The following is a 15,607-nucleotide window of genomic DNA, read 5'->3' as shown; positions in this document are numbered from 1 at the left end:
TAGCTGTGACGATCCTACTGTGGAAGTTTCGATATTCTTATCTGCTTCTGGAAATTCTAATTCCTTTAATACTTTGAATGCTCAGTCGATATATTTTGTAGACAGTTTAAAATATCTTGAAGGAAATAGCTTATAGAATAATACTGAAATATTAGTACAATAATACTAGGATGGAATAATAAAATTAATAATATGATACTAGAATGGTAGAAATAATGATATAATACACATCAATACATATATAGCGAATGCTTATACATTTTTCTGAAATTTAACGTTTTAAAAATTTACAACATGCATATAGTATGCAAAGATATATAAAGTATCCAAAGTAGAGGGTCTGATACAATATTTGGTAGATGAATCCAATTTCTACGTAGATGTATTTCTATGTATTATTTAGTCATCCTGGAATATTTCCTATATAATTCTGTGACCCTAGTTTGTCAAATTTAACGTATGAAAGGTAGGGAAAGACGCGAAACGATATTTTCATGTTCACGGTATCCTTATACCTGAAACATTTCTTTTAGTATTATCAGAAAGAACCCAGATATTCCAGGTGATAAAGTTAAGTGGATCACCCTGTATAACAGAAAACAGGCCAAGTGTTAATTTCTAATTAGAAGAAATTTGACCATCTAATCCTTTAAGTAAGAGCATATTTTCGTAAATTCCACGAATTCCATGTGTCTGCATTCCGTCGACGATTATTGTTAGGAAAGGCGCATTACGCACGATATTAGCAAGCAAAGTAACGATCGTGGCTTCCAAAAAGTAGATTTCGAACAAGTAGGAGGCCAGTCGAATGTTTGGTCGGGAGATAGAGAGAGACATTAACGTCGTTTAAAAAAAAGAAGGTTTGGGCGCCAAGGAATACGTGGGATACATTTTGTTCCAGCTCTATAGACGATTCCAGAATCGCATTTTCTTTTAATGGAACTTCTCGGAAATATGTAGGTGTAGAAAATACATAGGATGACGTCGGTATTTATGGATAAGAAAGCTGCTCGACTATTTCGATCATATTCCTCCCTTTTTACAAGAGTAATCCAAGGGTATAAAACGAGAATCGTTTTGTAACTTGATAGTTTGGTATTCGAAGGCTAGCAATTTCGAGGGACACTTCGGACTACCCCACTTCTCCTTTCTTTGATGAAAACCGAACTTTGAAAACTACGTGCGAAGAATTCACTGGGTAATATCACTTGGAAGATGTAGCTCGGACGGATACCTAAATTATTCTATTTCAAAGTATCGAAGGAATTTTGTTCACTTTGTTCGTGGAAATAAAATTTCCTTTCTCCTACGGTGGTCCACGAAAGTGTTTCGACACTTATACTCTTATCGTATGAAATATTTTGAAATTTCTCTGGCATCGTTCTAGACACATTCTCAGATTGCTTTCCAGTATAATCATGATAATGGTTTCTGATCACAGTACCAATAAAGTTTCAAAATGTTATATATAATGTCTTCTACGATGGATGTACAAATGCTCTCGTAAGCAACTGTATGTCTTTGATAATTGTTGCATCGGTTGAAGCGACAGGAAATATCCTTTTTGGAAAAAATATTTTTAGTATCTCTTAATGGTCGATCGAGTTCAACGTGCGCTATTCATCTAATGGAACTATCCTCTATATTTCGCAGCCCACTAACATGTGGTTCACCTACAATGATGGAATCTTGGGGTCCCGGGAGGACTGGCACACCCCCGCCTGCTCTTCCACCCCCGCCAACTGGGAGCAACAATGGTGGTGCAACGTCTGCAGCAACCGCAAACGTTGCACAGCCCAGCACAACCGCGCCGATTGCCAGTCCCGAAGGGGTCAGCGATGTAAGTAAAGAAAAAAATCCTTAGGAATACCCGCAAAAACCAAAAAAGGAACGCAGAGTTTCTTATTTGAAATTTTCAAATTCATGGCTTTTTCTCTATTTACGACAGTAACCAAGTTTCATACGTGCATTAATATATATAAAAATAAGATATTGCTGGAATGAGAGAATAACAATATCTAGGAAACGAAGTCAAAAGCACGACAGATTCCAAGGCACGTGTAAAAACGAACCGCTTGCCGCCTCATGCAACACGAAATGCAAGGTATAGCACCATGCAAAGGTCGGCCTAATAGGCGCATACCTTGCCAGGAAGGTCGCGAACGGTCCGGCTCCTTTGGATGAAGCTTTGTAGGTTTGAAGAACAGCCAGTAGTAGTAGTAGCAGATCCATATCTCTTTTAACTGCGATAATTCACGTTTAAAGAGTGAAATCACCCTCCAGAATTAGCCCCCTTAAAGCTAGCTCACAAACGGTTACATATGGAAAATAATTTTGTTAACGAAAATTAAATGCTTTTTAACACGTTAGAAGAAAATAGAGTGAACAAATAATTTTTAAAAATGTATAAAAAAAATCATGTCGGTCTAACACTCGCCTAAACCTCCATCTAAATCTAAACCTCCATCTAACTCTCCGTCTAAACCTTCACCCAAACTTCAATCTGAACCTTCACCTAAATCCTTATCCTCAGTCTGATTGAAGGGGTCCAGCTGAAGATGTCTGAGCGAAGGAGTCTCTACAACATTAACAGAACTTTTTTTCTATCTGTAACTGTTCCCGAGTTAGCTCTTAAGGGTTCGAACTTTGGACGGTTATTTCATCCCTTGAATTTGAGTTGCCGCAAATAAAAAATATTCTACTATTTTTGGCTGTTCTTCAAGTCTATAAAGTTTCATCGAAATTGCTGCCAGGCCATTCACGCCACCCCTTCCCCCACTTTTGTAAGTCATACAATTGGTGCGCGTGTAGTGTCATTCGAAGCATCAGGGACGAAACCACCCATCGCGCCTACTCCTTCCATCCATTTCAATTTCACAAGCATCCCCCGGATGGTCGGAGGTAATGGACGTTGGTCGCGCCATCGAACCGAGTTAACTGAATCACCGGAACATATTGTCCATTCCCACGAGCATCCTCGAATTTTAGAGACTCGTTAACGACACTTCTTCCACATTATTTTTACATCCCATCATCCTTAAATCATCCCCTTAATTTAAATATTCCAATTTTTCTTAACACTTCGTTCCAAATATTCATGAATTTCATAATTTAAAAGTAAACTACAGTTTTTGATGACACACAGTAGAAGAACGACGGGGAAATTGTTGGGAAAGAAATCTCTAGGAAAATCGTGTTACGTGCATAGTTAAATCTAAACGCTTGATGGTAAAACCTGCGATATTTTGTTTCATTTATGAATTGTGATTCAGTCCCTGAGCTTCCCAGCTTCCAGTACATTACTTTTGTACTTCATTACCCTTGCATCGTTTTCTCCTTCAATTTTTGTTAACGCCAGCTTACACTGATCGTGCTTATTTGTATTTTGTAATTTAAGACTAAGTTGCTACGTAGTATCGTAACCCTGAAACGATCCTTTTTCTCGATCGTTATTAAGTCGATCGAGTTTTATGCAAAAAGCAAATTCCCAAGTAAAATAACGCTTAAAGTAATAGTTTCTTTTGTGGCGAAGTAGAAGAACTCCGTAATAATGAATTTTCTAGGAAAATGATATAATATGCATATCCATTTCTGATAAAACACAAGATATATTGTTTCGTACGTGGATAAAAATCCAATCTCTGATTTCGCCAATAACATTCCCTATGTATTACTTTTACATTTCGTTATTGTTACACCATCTTCTTCTCCGATCTTCGTTAACTTTATTTTAAGTCGATCGACATTTATACGTTTCATAATTCCAAACTAGGATCCTATGTCAAACAGTTTTCTCGGCGATAAACTACAAAAACTTCATGACGAAGGAATTCCTAGAAAAATATTATGATATTCATGTTTATATACAGGCAGTGTACAGATTTGTTTCGTGTACAGATTGAAAGAATCCGCATCATTTATAACAATGTTCCGGCATCGCTTCCCTCAATATCTTCCGCCATCGTGAACGAGCCTTAGCCTTAAACCATGCCCTCAACCCCGAAGTGCCCTCAGCCCCAGCCCCTCGCCGAACCCTGGGTAAATTCAGCCTGATCGCGTGCACCCGCTTCAAAACACGTCCGGTATCGATCGTGTCGCAGGAGTGTACGCGATGCTAACGATATTCCAGCCGGCTGTCACGTGAAACGGAAGTCCGAGTCAAGGGTACATAGCTTGGACTCGGTAGTAGCTGCACAAGATTCAGACTTGTAATACAACGTTATTTGTATTTTCAGCTCTTGCAAGAATACGCAACGTCATATGCAATAGTGTAGCAAGATAGGGTTACTTGAGTCAGTTAATTAATTATCGGTTAAGTCGTTCGAGCCAAGTTCCAACGTCTTAAAACTCAATTTTGGTTTCTGGCACAGATAAAGTCAAACTTGTGAAGTATGAAATATCACAGCATTTAACGTAATAACGGAATTATGTCCGTAAATGTCTTTAAATTATTAATTAATTATCTCCACTATGAAGGCACTTAACGAATACAATTTGTTTCATTAATTCAAAAGTTACAGACTTAGAACATTAAATTTACAATTTTGTACGGACTGTTATTGGTATTTTCAGGTGTCCCAAAAATCCGGAATTTGGGAGGGGGCGAACTTTTCGTCGGCTGGAGGCGCCGAGGGACCTTCTCGAAGCGTGTCGCACGCAGCCAGTTTGGACGCGATCTCGAGGAGGGCGGTGAAACCGGAAACGACGAGGGCGCCGTGTCGCAGCCTCACCTGCAGCGTTTGTAAGTAACCACACGTCCGATTTCCTCCGGTTGCTCGTTCGCTCCTTCTGTTTTTCGTATCTTTTTTTTCTCGGTATTTCGTGGGTTGCCTCTTGACGTATCAGCTCGAGCTTTTTCTGTGGAACGGCGGCTTCCTTTTCTCGACAGCCGATCAGAATATTTCTCTAGGTGTTGCATTCGCTTCATAGTGTTACCCTATCGTTCTGCGAACGGAAGAGAAGCGACACCGACTTTGCTTTCCAACCACGATCTCGATGCTCGTTGTAATATGGAACGAGTAGATCGTGCGACGAAAGTCTCGACGAATCGTCGAGAGCGTACAGTTATTCATGAAAATATTCGAACACTCACAGAATTCTTTTATGAATATATTATACGTGTTTTATATGAAACATTCTTGTATACCTATATGTCACCTTTATTAATATACATGACGATGATAAACAGGGCTAAGTTCCCATGAATGCACGTAAGTGTAAATGGAGAATATTTGCCTTCTGCATTGTAAGATTTATTGTAACTATCATAATCGTATTGGTGAATTTTAAAATAAGTGTAGAAGTTACGAGTTATTTCCTGGGAGTATATATCTTGCAAAGGTCATGAAAGTATTTAAACGATTAATTATCTATTATTATTAATTACCTATTATATTAATAGGTATACTATGGATATTTATGTCAATTCATATTTCTATGAATAATGTTAAAGAAATAGGATCGCAGCTAATATTTATTTTACCCACTAGATATTATTAAAAATATTGTACCTCGAATATCATACATATTTTCGCGGATTATGTACGTTTTATGTATTCGTTTTGTGTATTTAGAAATTTTGTTATTTCTCATAAATACAAAAATCCTGCAAAAATATTTATTGAGAGGCCTCAATTTTCAATGGGATATGCAATATTCATGCTTAACACTTATTATATGTTTAAAACGACCACGTACGCTGTATACTTATTTTTTTATTAAATTGCGCGATAATGCAATAATAATCATCTTTCCAATAAGTATCTTGTAATTTCTATGTACGTTTTCAAATTGGTTTCAAATATTACCAATACGAGCATGATAGTCTTATCTCATTACGGAGCTAATAAAATTTCAAAATGTCTCATGTAACACATATAACATGAACATGAAAATTTTTTGTGATAAAAGTGTTCCGATACCTTCGTGAGCTACTGTCCATTATTTCGGCTCGTCTTTTCGCTTTGGCAACAGATCAAAGTTTCCACCGAGCCTGTCTATGGTTTAAACGCCTCGAATGCGGATGTACGCGTAGCTATTGCGGCGAAATTGCAATTAACGATGTAGAACATAATACTGCCGCATGCGATGTTTCGTGTCGCGAATGTTGACAGATAGTGGCCGCGCGTGTCTCTCCGTTTGCGAGCCGAAGCTTTCACGTGACGGAATTATCGCTCCCGTTCGTCACGATGCTTCCTTACAAGAATTTATAGTCCCTACATTATCCGTGCTTCATAATTGATTATGTCTGGACAAAATAATATTAAATGTGAAATTTCAAACTTTATGACATGAGTAGGCCATAAGTATTCATCCAATTAACACTACATTAACATACAGGCAAATTGATGAACAGCATATACATGTAATGACTACAAAAGTATTTGTATATAATTTTATTTGCCAATGATGCTTTTTTTCACTCCTCTCTATGTTCCATTCTCATAATGTCAAATTTGTGTAGTCATATGGAAGCGCTACTAAAGGGTACAAAATTTAATATTTTTGATGCACGAATATAATTTTTGAAGCCATTATATGTTCATAAAATTAAAATCAAAAGCACAGAAGTTACTCTTTATCGATATAGAAGAAGATAACATTTCTATGAATCAGTAATTGTTATACAAGAACAACGAATTGATCGAGACATCATAATATGTTGAAAAACTAGAGCGTGGTAAATGGACAAATACTTATGCGACCGTAAGTCAATATTATAACGAGATATCTTAAAATTTAGACAAGATTATCAATAAATTCTCTATTATATACATAGTTCGCTTTAAATCACCCTAAAATTGTAATAAAAAATGAAAGAAAGTTTGGATCGACATCACTTCGCTATCTGTCAACGATCGAGAAAAGCTCGGAAGTCGAAAGATCCGCGGCGGCCGAGTAGTGCCTCGGTAAAACGACGCGAGTTGGCGCCTGTTGACCGAGTACAACCCCCTGTTACTACCCCCGGAGTGAAGATCGGAGGAAGAGCCGCGTGTTTGTCGTCGATCGTTTCCCGTTTTTTCTCCAAATTTCCTCGCGTGTGGCCCTCCTTTTTCGGATCAGGCCATCGAAACTATAAGTAAAACCCTCGATTACGAAACAAAATAGGAAAACTGTAAAATCCAAAAGTCAAACCATAGTGAACGTATTTTAGTAGCGGGCCGAGGGAGCGAACACGTCACCCTCGAACGACGGCCAGCGACAGTCGATAATCTCACGGAAGGTAAAACAGGATGGTGCAGCCTGTCTGCTACCCCTTTGGTTTTTTCTTTTTAACCGACCGAGCGCCGGACGAGTTTGCACCCCTTTTACAACTTACCAAGCGCTTGCGGCTTTTTCTTTTTTTGGTCATGAGCTTTTTCCAGAGATAACGTAACCGTTGTCCGATTGAGCTTTCATAGGCCTATTTTTTATACTGCCTCCACCATCTATATACCATTCAACTACTCGTTTACATTCTCTCTGTTATATATATACATATATATATGTCTCGTATACCCGTGAAGCTCTCTCTTTCTCTAACAAACGCGACACCTTCCTATCCTTCGTCCAGCTTCTTTTATCCTCTCCTGTCTCTCTGTGTCTTTCTTTCTCTTTCGTATCTTTCTGCCGTTACTATTTACAAGACGAGCACCGTAGCATCGCTCGGTCAGCCATTTTGTACTCCCGCGTCCTGGAATGTAGTCCACCCTCGTCTGGAACAAGCTTCTCTCTAACGTGAAAGTAATCATTCTCGCGGAGGATCACGCGCGTGGTTCCATGGAGACGCGTAAGTCTTTCGTTACGAGCTCCACTAAAACCGTACGAGTACGAAAAGTGGCGAGGCGTCGTCGTCGGCGGTCGAGGGTGAACCTGGAAATACTGTTGGTCCAGATAAATACCTGTGTCGAGAACGGGACTGTCGGGAGAATCTATCGAGTACGCAAGGCTGACCGAAGCATGGGAGACGAACTTTGTTAGTTTAACGCTTACTTGTTCGCGATGGAGCAAGACAATTGGCTGAATTATTTTCTCTACACACGGCTTCATATCCCTTCTCGTTTCTTCTCATTTATTACAAAATAATCGTTTAATCTCTTTCCGGGGAGAGTTTCTCTAGATATTTGTGGAAACGGTCTAGGAGAGCATATCCGAAAATAAACAACAAATCACCACGATATTCATTGTAAAAATCATCAACAGAATACGATACCCATACTTTCCTTATCTTCTGTGTATATCTATATTACATATATATATACAAATGTTATAAATAAATATACATAATATTTGAGCGTAGCAATTATTGCATTGTCATCTTTAAAAATAATTACACGGTCTTTTACAAACATTTAAACGATCTTTTTTTCACAGGTATGCAGCTTCTAGTGCGAATTGACTAACCCATTAACGAACACACTGTCTTAACGCTTTTAGATCGAGATATAGGCTCGGTTCTATCGTTGGTTGGTTTTTTCATCTTTTCTTTTTTCTTTTCCTACCTACACAGTACATACGGTGGCTCATCGAAGCAGTCGAATAATTATCACAGAAGACTTTAATGCATGTATCGAGTGTTATATAAAACAGTTTGAAATTTCATTAGCTTTGCAACGAGACACGACTATCGTTAATCATATTGGTACGATTTGGAATCAAAGATGCTTCTTCTGAATATTGAGGTATATTAATAATTATGAATAATGTGATTCCTACTAACTTATATACTTGCACTGTATATCTAACAGTTTTCATGTACATCCTCAGATTTGTTTCAAAGTTTATCGATATAATCATGATAATCGGGTCTCACTATAGTACAAATGAAACTTGGAAATATTTCGTATAAAACGAATGCTATCATGAGCCATTGTGAACTCTACATTGGCCATCATTTTCTTCTTTTAGTCACATCTTGTATTGAACCATTTGTTGGAATCGTTATTTTTGTAAAATAGTCGTCGATTTTCGAAATTATCTCTGTGTGCATCCGTACATCACGTATTTTTATATTTTACAATTAGATTTAGTGCGTGTGGTTGTAATTGGTGTTTGTAACAGACTTGCTCAGACGAAACATCGTGCATCGATCAGCGAGTTCAATTCACGCCATATTTCTTTCCTTCAGATCTCGCTCTCCTTCTCTCTCTCTCTCTCTGGCTCTCTCTCCCTCTGTGTATAGTTCGTTTCATTGACGTTCAAATCGATCGATTTTTCTATTATTTTTCCTTTTACTTTATTTTCTGCGCCTCGAAAGCTTTTATAAAACAGAAGAAAGTGTATTGTGCACCGAAGTTTGGCAAATTAATCGCGCGAATATACGTTAGTACGCCAGATTTGTCACGTTATCAATAAGTTTACGAGACACGTTGGATAGTTTTGATTTAATCGAGCCTGTATTTCACACGTATAGTTTTGTAACGATATAATAGGATAATAAATATGAAGTAGACCGAAATGAGTTGCAACGTCTGACGCGTGAATTTGTGTTTCTAGCAACTAAACATTCGAAAATCTTTCCTGGTGTTGCGTCCGAAAGTGACTTGCAAAAATGGCGGACCAAAGACCGGAAGTCGCCATCCCTCAGCCAGATAGGACCCGATTCCATCAAACACAAAGTGAGTAAATCATTTGATCACTCTCTTAATTTTTCAATTAACTTTTGAAGACCATGTTCAACTTTAAAACAAAAAAAAAGGCAACTGTGATAATTCCAAAAGACAATTTCAGATCGATTGACAATGTACTGAATTTTAAAACCTCTCCTCTGTGAAACGTAGGAAATATTTCTCTCTCTCTCTCTCTCTCTCTCTCTGCAGTCTTCAAATGATAAAAAACAATAATAAAAATTTCGATGATGTTATCACAGATGGATAATATTAAGGCAAAATTCACATAGAGTGAAATTTCACTCGCGATAGTCTTCAAGAGTTAAAAACCAATAACGCTTTTGAAGTAAATACAAATATAGTTTCTTTGGAAAATACAATTTTCAATCTCAACCCCCATATTTCGTGTTCCAGTTTTCCTTGCAGGACAATGGATCTGCGAAATACTTCCAAGGAGCCATGCACACGTCGAACATGGGGGAAAAGGTAGCCCAGGTAAGCCACGTTTCGCCGCAAATTCCTGTGGGTTTTCTATGTCTCTTGATCATCAGCTGGTCGCACGAGTTGGAAACCGATAAAGCCACATACGATATCACGGCTTATAGGAAAGTTGGATAAAAGTCAGCTTGAAGGTACTACGAATTTATATGCGAACCGCAATCCTCGCCTTGGAACTTTGGCGAGAAGGGAACATTCTCGCGTGATGCTTTCGACTTCAAATAGAGTCACGTCATCAAAGTTTCTCTCAGGATATGTTCTGATCTCAGGGACAAACGGAATTTTCTTGGTCGTTTCTTTCTTCCATGTCCTTTGTCTAGGACTTTTTCATTCGGAACAGACACTAGGAGATAGGTACGTCCATTGTTTGCTGGCGAAACTTTTAATTCGTCAAAGGGAGGCTCGTTTCGTTTTACTCAGAATGAAAAGTTTCCTTGCAAAGAACGAAACTAGTAAATTTCTTTCTGACGCACCGTTTCAGACGGAGTAAAGATACCAGTTTCCTTGAAGCACGTTATGGACTTCGACTATAGACGACAAAAGTGAATTCAGCTTTTAATAAGATCGAAGTGAAGTTTCCGAGTATTTGATACACACCTCAGGCGTGAATTTTATATACAGAACCATCCTGGAGGTTTCATTTGTGTTAAAAATGACTTAATAAGCTGTAAAGAGACTTGATTGACAGAGAAAACATTCGAAAGACCATTCTGGTGTTATTCGATAGATATTTGTTTGTGAGCCACTGTCCTATTCTACTGTGGCCTCGTTTGATCGACATGCACCGTCTATTTCCCAGGCGACCGCATATTTGCCCGACATATTTCATCTTATTTCACTGAAAATAGGAGATCTCTAAGCTACTGTCTTATTTTTACCGTCCTACGGTCGGTGAACCTGTCTTTTTTTTAAAATATCCACGTCAGTGGTATTAAAACGTGTTTTAAAACAAGTCATGCTCTCTGCCTGACATAAATCGGTTTATTCTACTGACTTCATAGGAAACTAAAGCATTGATCCGTTTGCTCTTCAAATGAACAGAAGATGGAGAAGCTCTTCAACTTTGGGGACATTTTATTTGAGGACGATGATGTATAATGGAGAAAGAATAATACGTAGATTATATTTGCCAAGAAATTTTGTTCACAAAGGAAAAAGACGAATTTCGATCTAGGTCATTTGGAATTCTTGACGCGTTCTGCATTACTTCGTTAGTCATGTGGAAGAACTTGTAGCGTCGTTTATTTATTCACTCTTTTGCTCACATGAATGTCTATGATGTGGAATAAATTTTGTTGATGGAAGGAATTTATTTTTTGAAATATAAATGTTCATATTTTTTGGTGTATATGCGTTATGTGTTATTTGAGAAAATTTATAGCAGGAGCATTTCTTGAGAAAAATGCTGACCTAGTATTACTATTTATAGTTTCTAGGTCTCGAAAGAAGCACGTAGTTGTTTCGAACGAAATTCTTAGCGTTGTTGCCAATCATGTGACAGAGTAATGCAGCGTTTACCATGACACCCCGTGGTAACACAGCCCTGGCTGGCGCCAATCGGTCTACGCCGCAGTCTTGGGGGCGGGAATCCCCCGCGCTGGATTTCCACAAAATGATGCCGATTTTATGCCACCGTAACACTTTTTTCCTTCGATAGTTCGCGGAAGAAAATTTTTGCAATAAACAAAATTCCTCGCAATTTCCTTTGCAATCTACCATGTGATAACAAATCTAATTTAAAAGAAGCTCTAGATATTCAATTGTTTCTGGGAAAATTCACACCACAAACAAGCTGGAAACACGAAGGTATTAAATAAAAACGGATATATGTGTAAAGTAATAGAAATTTTGTAATTATATTTTATTATTTAAATATTAAAGAGTAGATATATTTTATAAAAGGGAGGGAAATATTTTGGCATCCAACGCCTACTAATTAAAATTCTGAACTATCTGTAAACACTGTTAGCGAAACCAGGTGACAAGTATAGGCCTAGAAATCGATACCACATTACACGACTGGTTGCCGAATAATTTATAACTCTCTCGGATGACGAGAACAGTCCACGAGTTGACTCACACTCGGGGAACAAAGATCGGAGTTCTCATCGGCGATCAAGTGTCGACTTATACTTTGCACACTCTCGTCATTGCTTTCCTCGTCGGTCGAGGATGGATGGATAGAGAAGCCACTTGATCGGTCTCGCTTAAGGGACGCCGGCCTTTAAACAATTTCCTTGTTTGAAATAGCGACGATACCTTCGTCAACATGCTTATCGACCTGTAGAGGGTCAAATGTTCTGAGCTCTTCAACTCGTGGCAAATGCAGTTAGCTCGACACGCGTGTCAAATTTGTTAAATTATGAAATATTCTCTGAAAATTTCTAGATGAAACTTTACGAAATAATTTTCTTCCATAGATATCCTAAGTTCGAAAAATTTGGGAGGGACGATGTATGTAAAATTTTAGATAATTTTGTGTTGAATACTTTTCTATGGTGTAATGGATAGACACGTGTGGATGACGTGGTTAACATCAAGTTGAAATAAACATTAACGATATATTCTTTCTTCGATGCTTTCTTCATTTTTGAGGAATTTGAGAGAGTACTTTGTACTTTGTACAAAATTCAGATAATATCGTGTTGAAGAATACTTTTTTTTATCGCATAATAGCCAGACACGTGTTAATATAAAGTTTCGCTAGTTTCCTTTTAACCGAGTTTCTGAAAGTGCATACACGACTACCAGACAGTTGTTCGTAATCGATACATATGACCGCAGTTACGGTACTTTTACTGCTTAACGCGATATGACGGCGCGATGCGGCTTAAAAAGGACAATTTATCACTGATAAAAGATCATAAGGCTCTGGGAGAATAGTGGGTAATTTGAAAAATGTTCAACGTTATACACCCAAGTAGAACAATTACTTATACATATATATATATGGCTACTCGAAGCCTCATCTTTTTAAAGTCGCAGGAATGACTTAGTACTAAAGATGACAAATTTTCTACATATATCTATCAAACTCGGAACAAACACAATTATTCTACCCTTCCAATTAGAAAAATAAAAACAAGTAAAATAAAATACACCATATATGATTCTTTATTCTCTTTCCTCCAAAAATTAAAATTGTGTTCACGTCAGGGTGACGCTCCTTTTCCAAAGAATTCACGAATACAAATCAGCTGAGACAATTTCTGTTAACAATCTGCTATATGGTGACAAATTTTATTTATAAAACTCTATTCTTCTTTTTCTCAGTATGAATCTGTTGAAACTACGATCCTCGATAACTCAGCTGCATGGTAACAAGCTTCATATTAAAAGTTATATACCCTCCTTTTTTCCAATAGAAACATTTTCAAACTGTACTTCACGTTTCAAAAATACCTACAAAATTGCAGAAATATCTACAAGTTTGTGCAAGTGACTTTTTATTCATTCGGTTAATTTTTTTGTAGTAGCAATTTGTGATAGCAGTGGCCGATACACGGTGTACCTTGGTTCGTAAGTGCTTCATCCTATCAGGAATGTTCTATGTGCAGACGTAGTAACCAGCCCGAATTGCATTTGGACTGGCAGTGGTTTTTCCTCGTCCCGACGTTCAATCGACCAAGCTCATCATCGTAGCCAAAGCTATTTACATCGGGCGAACTCGAAGCCGCCAATATCGATAACCGATACTGCGCCTGTTTTCTCCAGTCTCGAACAGCGTTACGATGATGTCGCGGAAATTATTACGGTGAATTAAAGACACGCCTATTGTTGCTGCTTACAAAGATATCCGATCTTGAGAATCCCTTAATAACCGTAGAAATATTTCATTGTTCGCGCAAATCATTCATTCCTGATCGAGAAATTCAATTGACGGTTTAGGAAACTAATCATTTTGTTCCGGCATTTAAATCGAACTTTTTTGTAATTGGAAAGTTGAAATTGAGCATCGTATTTATTATTACTATTATTATTACTATTATTATTATTATTATTATTATGTTGTTAATATTTATGGTCTTTTATCAAGTCATTTGACTTGAGACCGAGAGAATACTCGGTAAATTTTCTTCGCTAAAAAATACAAATTTTTAAAATAAAAAATCAAGCATTTTTTAAATATCTGTTCTGAAAGCAGTGAAGCAATGGTCTGTATAAAATTCGAGATATTTTTATTATTCTGATGATAATATTTATGGTCGTATACCAGGTCATCTGATCAGTTGAATATATAGGAGATTTTCTTCCAGTAAGGTGTAGAATATTATGCTGTCGTTAATGAACTACATTTTGTCGATTGTTCGTCTAGGAATATTTCTGATAAGGTTTGTTATAAGGATTTTCTTGTAACTTTATCCCTGGAAATTGCTTTTTAATTCGTGTAAAAGGAAATTTAAATCTAAATATTTCATGAGAAAAGTTCTAGAACTCAGCTATTTTGAATAATTGAAGCATATAATGGGATAATCATGTTCCTTCATGAGAAGCCAACCTTAAAGAGTATGTGTTATCTCCGAACCGTAAATAATTCATCACGAAATTCAAAAGGTAGATTAATTAACAACCCAGAGGTATTGCCACGTAATCACACCCTCTCTGAACAAAGATAATCTCGTTAAAAACAACACGCAATATTAAATACTTCCACGAGAATGAAAAGGATAAAAAAGATGACTAACAAGAAACTAGCCCGTAAATTAGCGGAGGAAGAACAGTATGCTTATTTTGAATGAACAATAAGGTAGTAGAATGAGGTTAGTGTTAATTAGACAGAAGGAATCCCTCTAAAACTATCGAGCAACTGAACGGAACGAATTCTGTGCTGAAACCAGCACGTAATATAACAAAACTGCTTCCAAAAAGCCTGGGAACAAATTCCCGATAAAGAAGGGGAAAAAAGTATAAAATATTTTCACTAGAATGGCGCAGAGAATCTCGATAAAATAAAACTGCTGCAAAAAGGAAGAAGATAGAAAAAAGGTAAAAAGCGATAAAGAAACAAAACCAGGGAATCGCGAAGAGGAACATCATGGTACCAGTACATAGAGAGAGAGAGAGAGAGAGAGAGAGAGAGAGAGAAAGAGAGAAAGAGAGAGAAAGTGAGAAACGAAGACAGAAACCGAAATATACCTTACGACAGTGGTTCTCAAGCTTCTATACTCCACGTACCCCCTTGTGTAGATAGATGAACTTATAGCTATGGTGTAACAACCGCAACGAAACACGTATACATACACACTAGCAGACAAAAGACAGTTTGAATATAAGTAGCATAGAAAATATCGCAATCGTATAAAATAGTGTTGTATTTGACAAGAGTAGTGAATAAATATACCATCGTCATATTGGCATGACGATGAAAAATATCTAACACGAAAGTTACTAATATGTGCGCATACGCAAATAAATTATACTTAGCAACTTTGAACTTCCTTCTGTTCGCTATTGTACTAATATCAAATTTTATATTCATGAATTACACGTATTACACGAAAACAAGAATACAATTCGAACAA

At 37.3% G+C, this 15,607-nt stretch overlaps 1 protein-coding gene across 8 annotated transcripts in view; it reads left to right on the top strand.

Moving 5' to 3' along the window:
• LOC100745445 (potassium voltage-gated channel subfamily H member 6) overlaps positions 1-15,607 on the top strand; it is a 144,219-nt gene that overhangs the window by 65,158 nt on the left and 63,454 nt on the right. For 7 of the 8 annotated variants that reach the window (XM_024367865.2, XM_024367886.2, XM_024367878.1 and 4 more), the window contains exons 6-10: positions 1,654-1,840; positions 4,573-4,741; positions 7,154-7,222; positions 9,475-9,596; positions 10,002-10,082. In XM_024367865.2, coding sequence (XP_024223633.1) covers positions 1,654-1,840; positions 4,573-4,741; positions 7,154-7,222; positions 9,475-9,596; positions 10,002-10,082 — 628 coding nt within the window. The remainder of the gene's footprint in view (positions 1-1,653; positions 1,841-4,572; positions 4,742-7,153; positions 7,223-9,474; positions 9,597-10,001; positions 10,083-15,607) is intronic. The other variant, XM_012386410.3, reaches the window with a different exon arrangement.

Source organism: Bombus impatiens, unplaced genomic scaffold (genome assembly GCF_000188095.3).
Source record: "Bombus impatiens unplaced genomic scaffold, BIMP_2.2 scf_0027, whole genome shotgun sequence".
Lineage (NCBI taxonomy): Eukaryota > Metazoa > Arthropoda > Insecta > Hymenoptera > Apidae > Bombus > Bombus impatiens.
The sequence above is the reverse complement of the archived record's forward strand: the minus strand, read 5'-3'. Positions and strand labels throughout refer to the sequence as shown.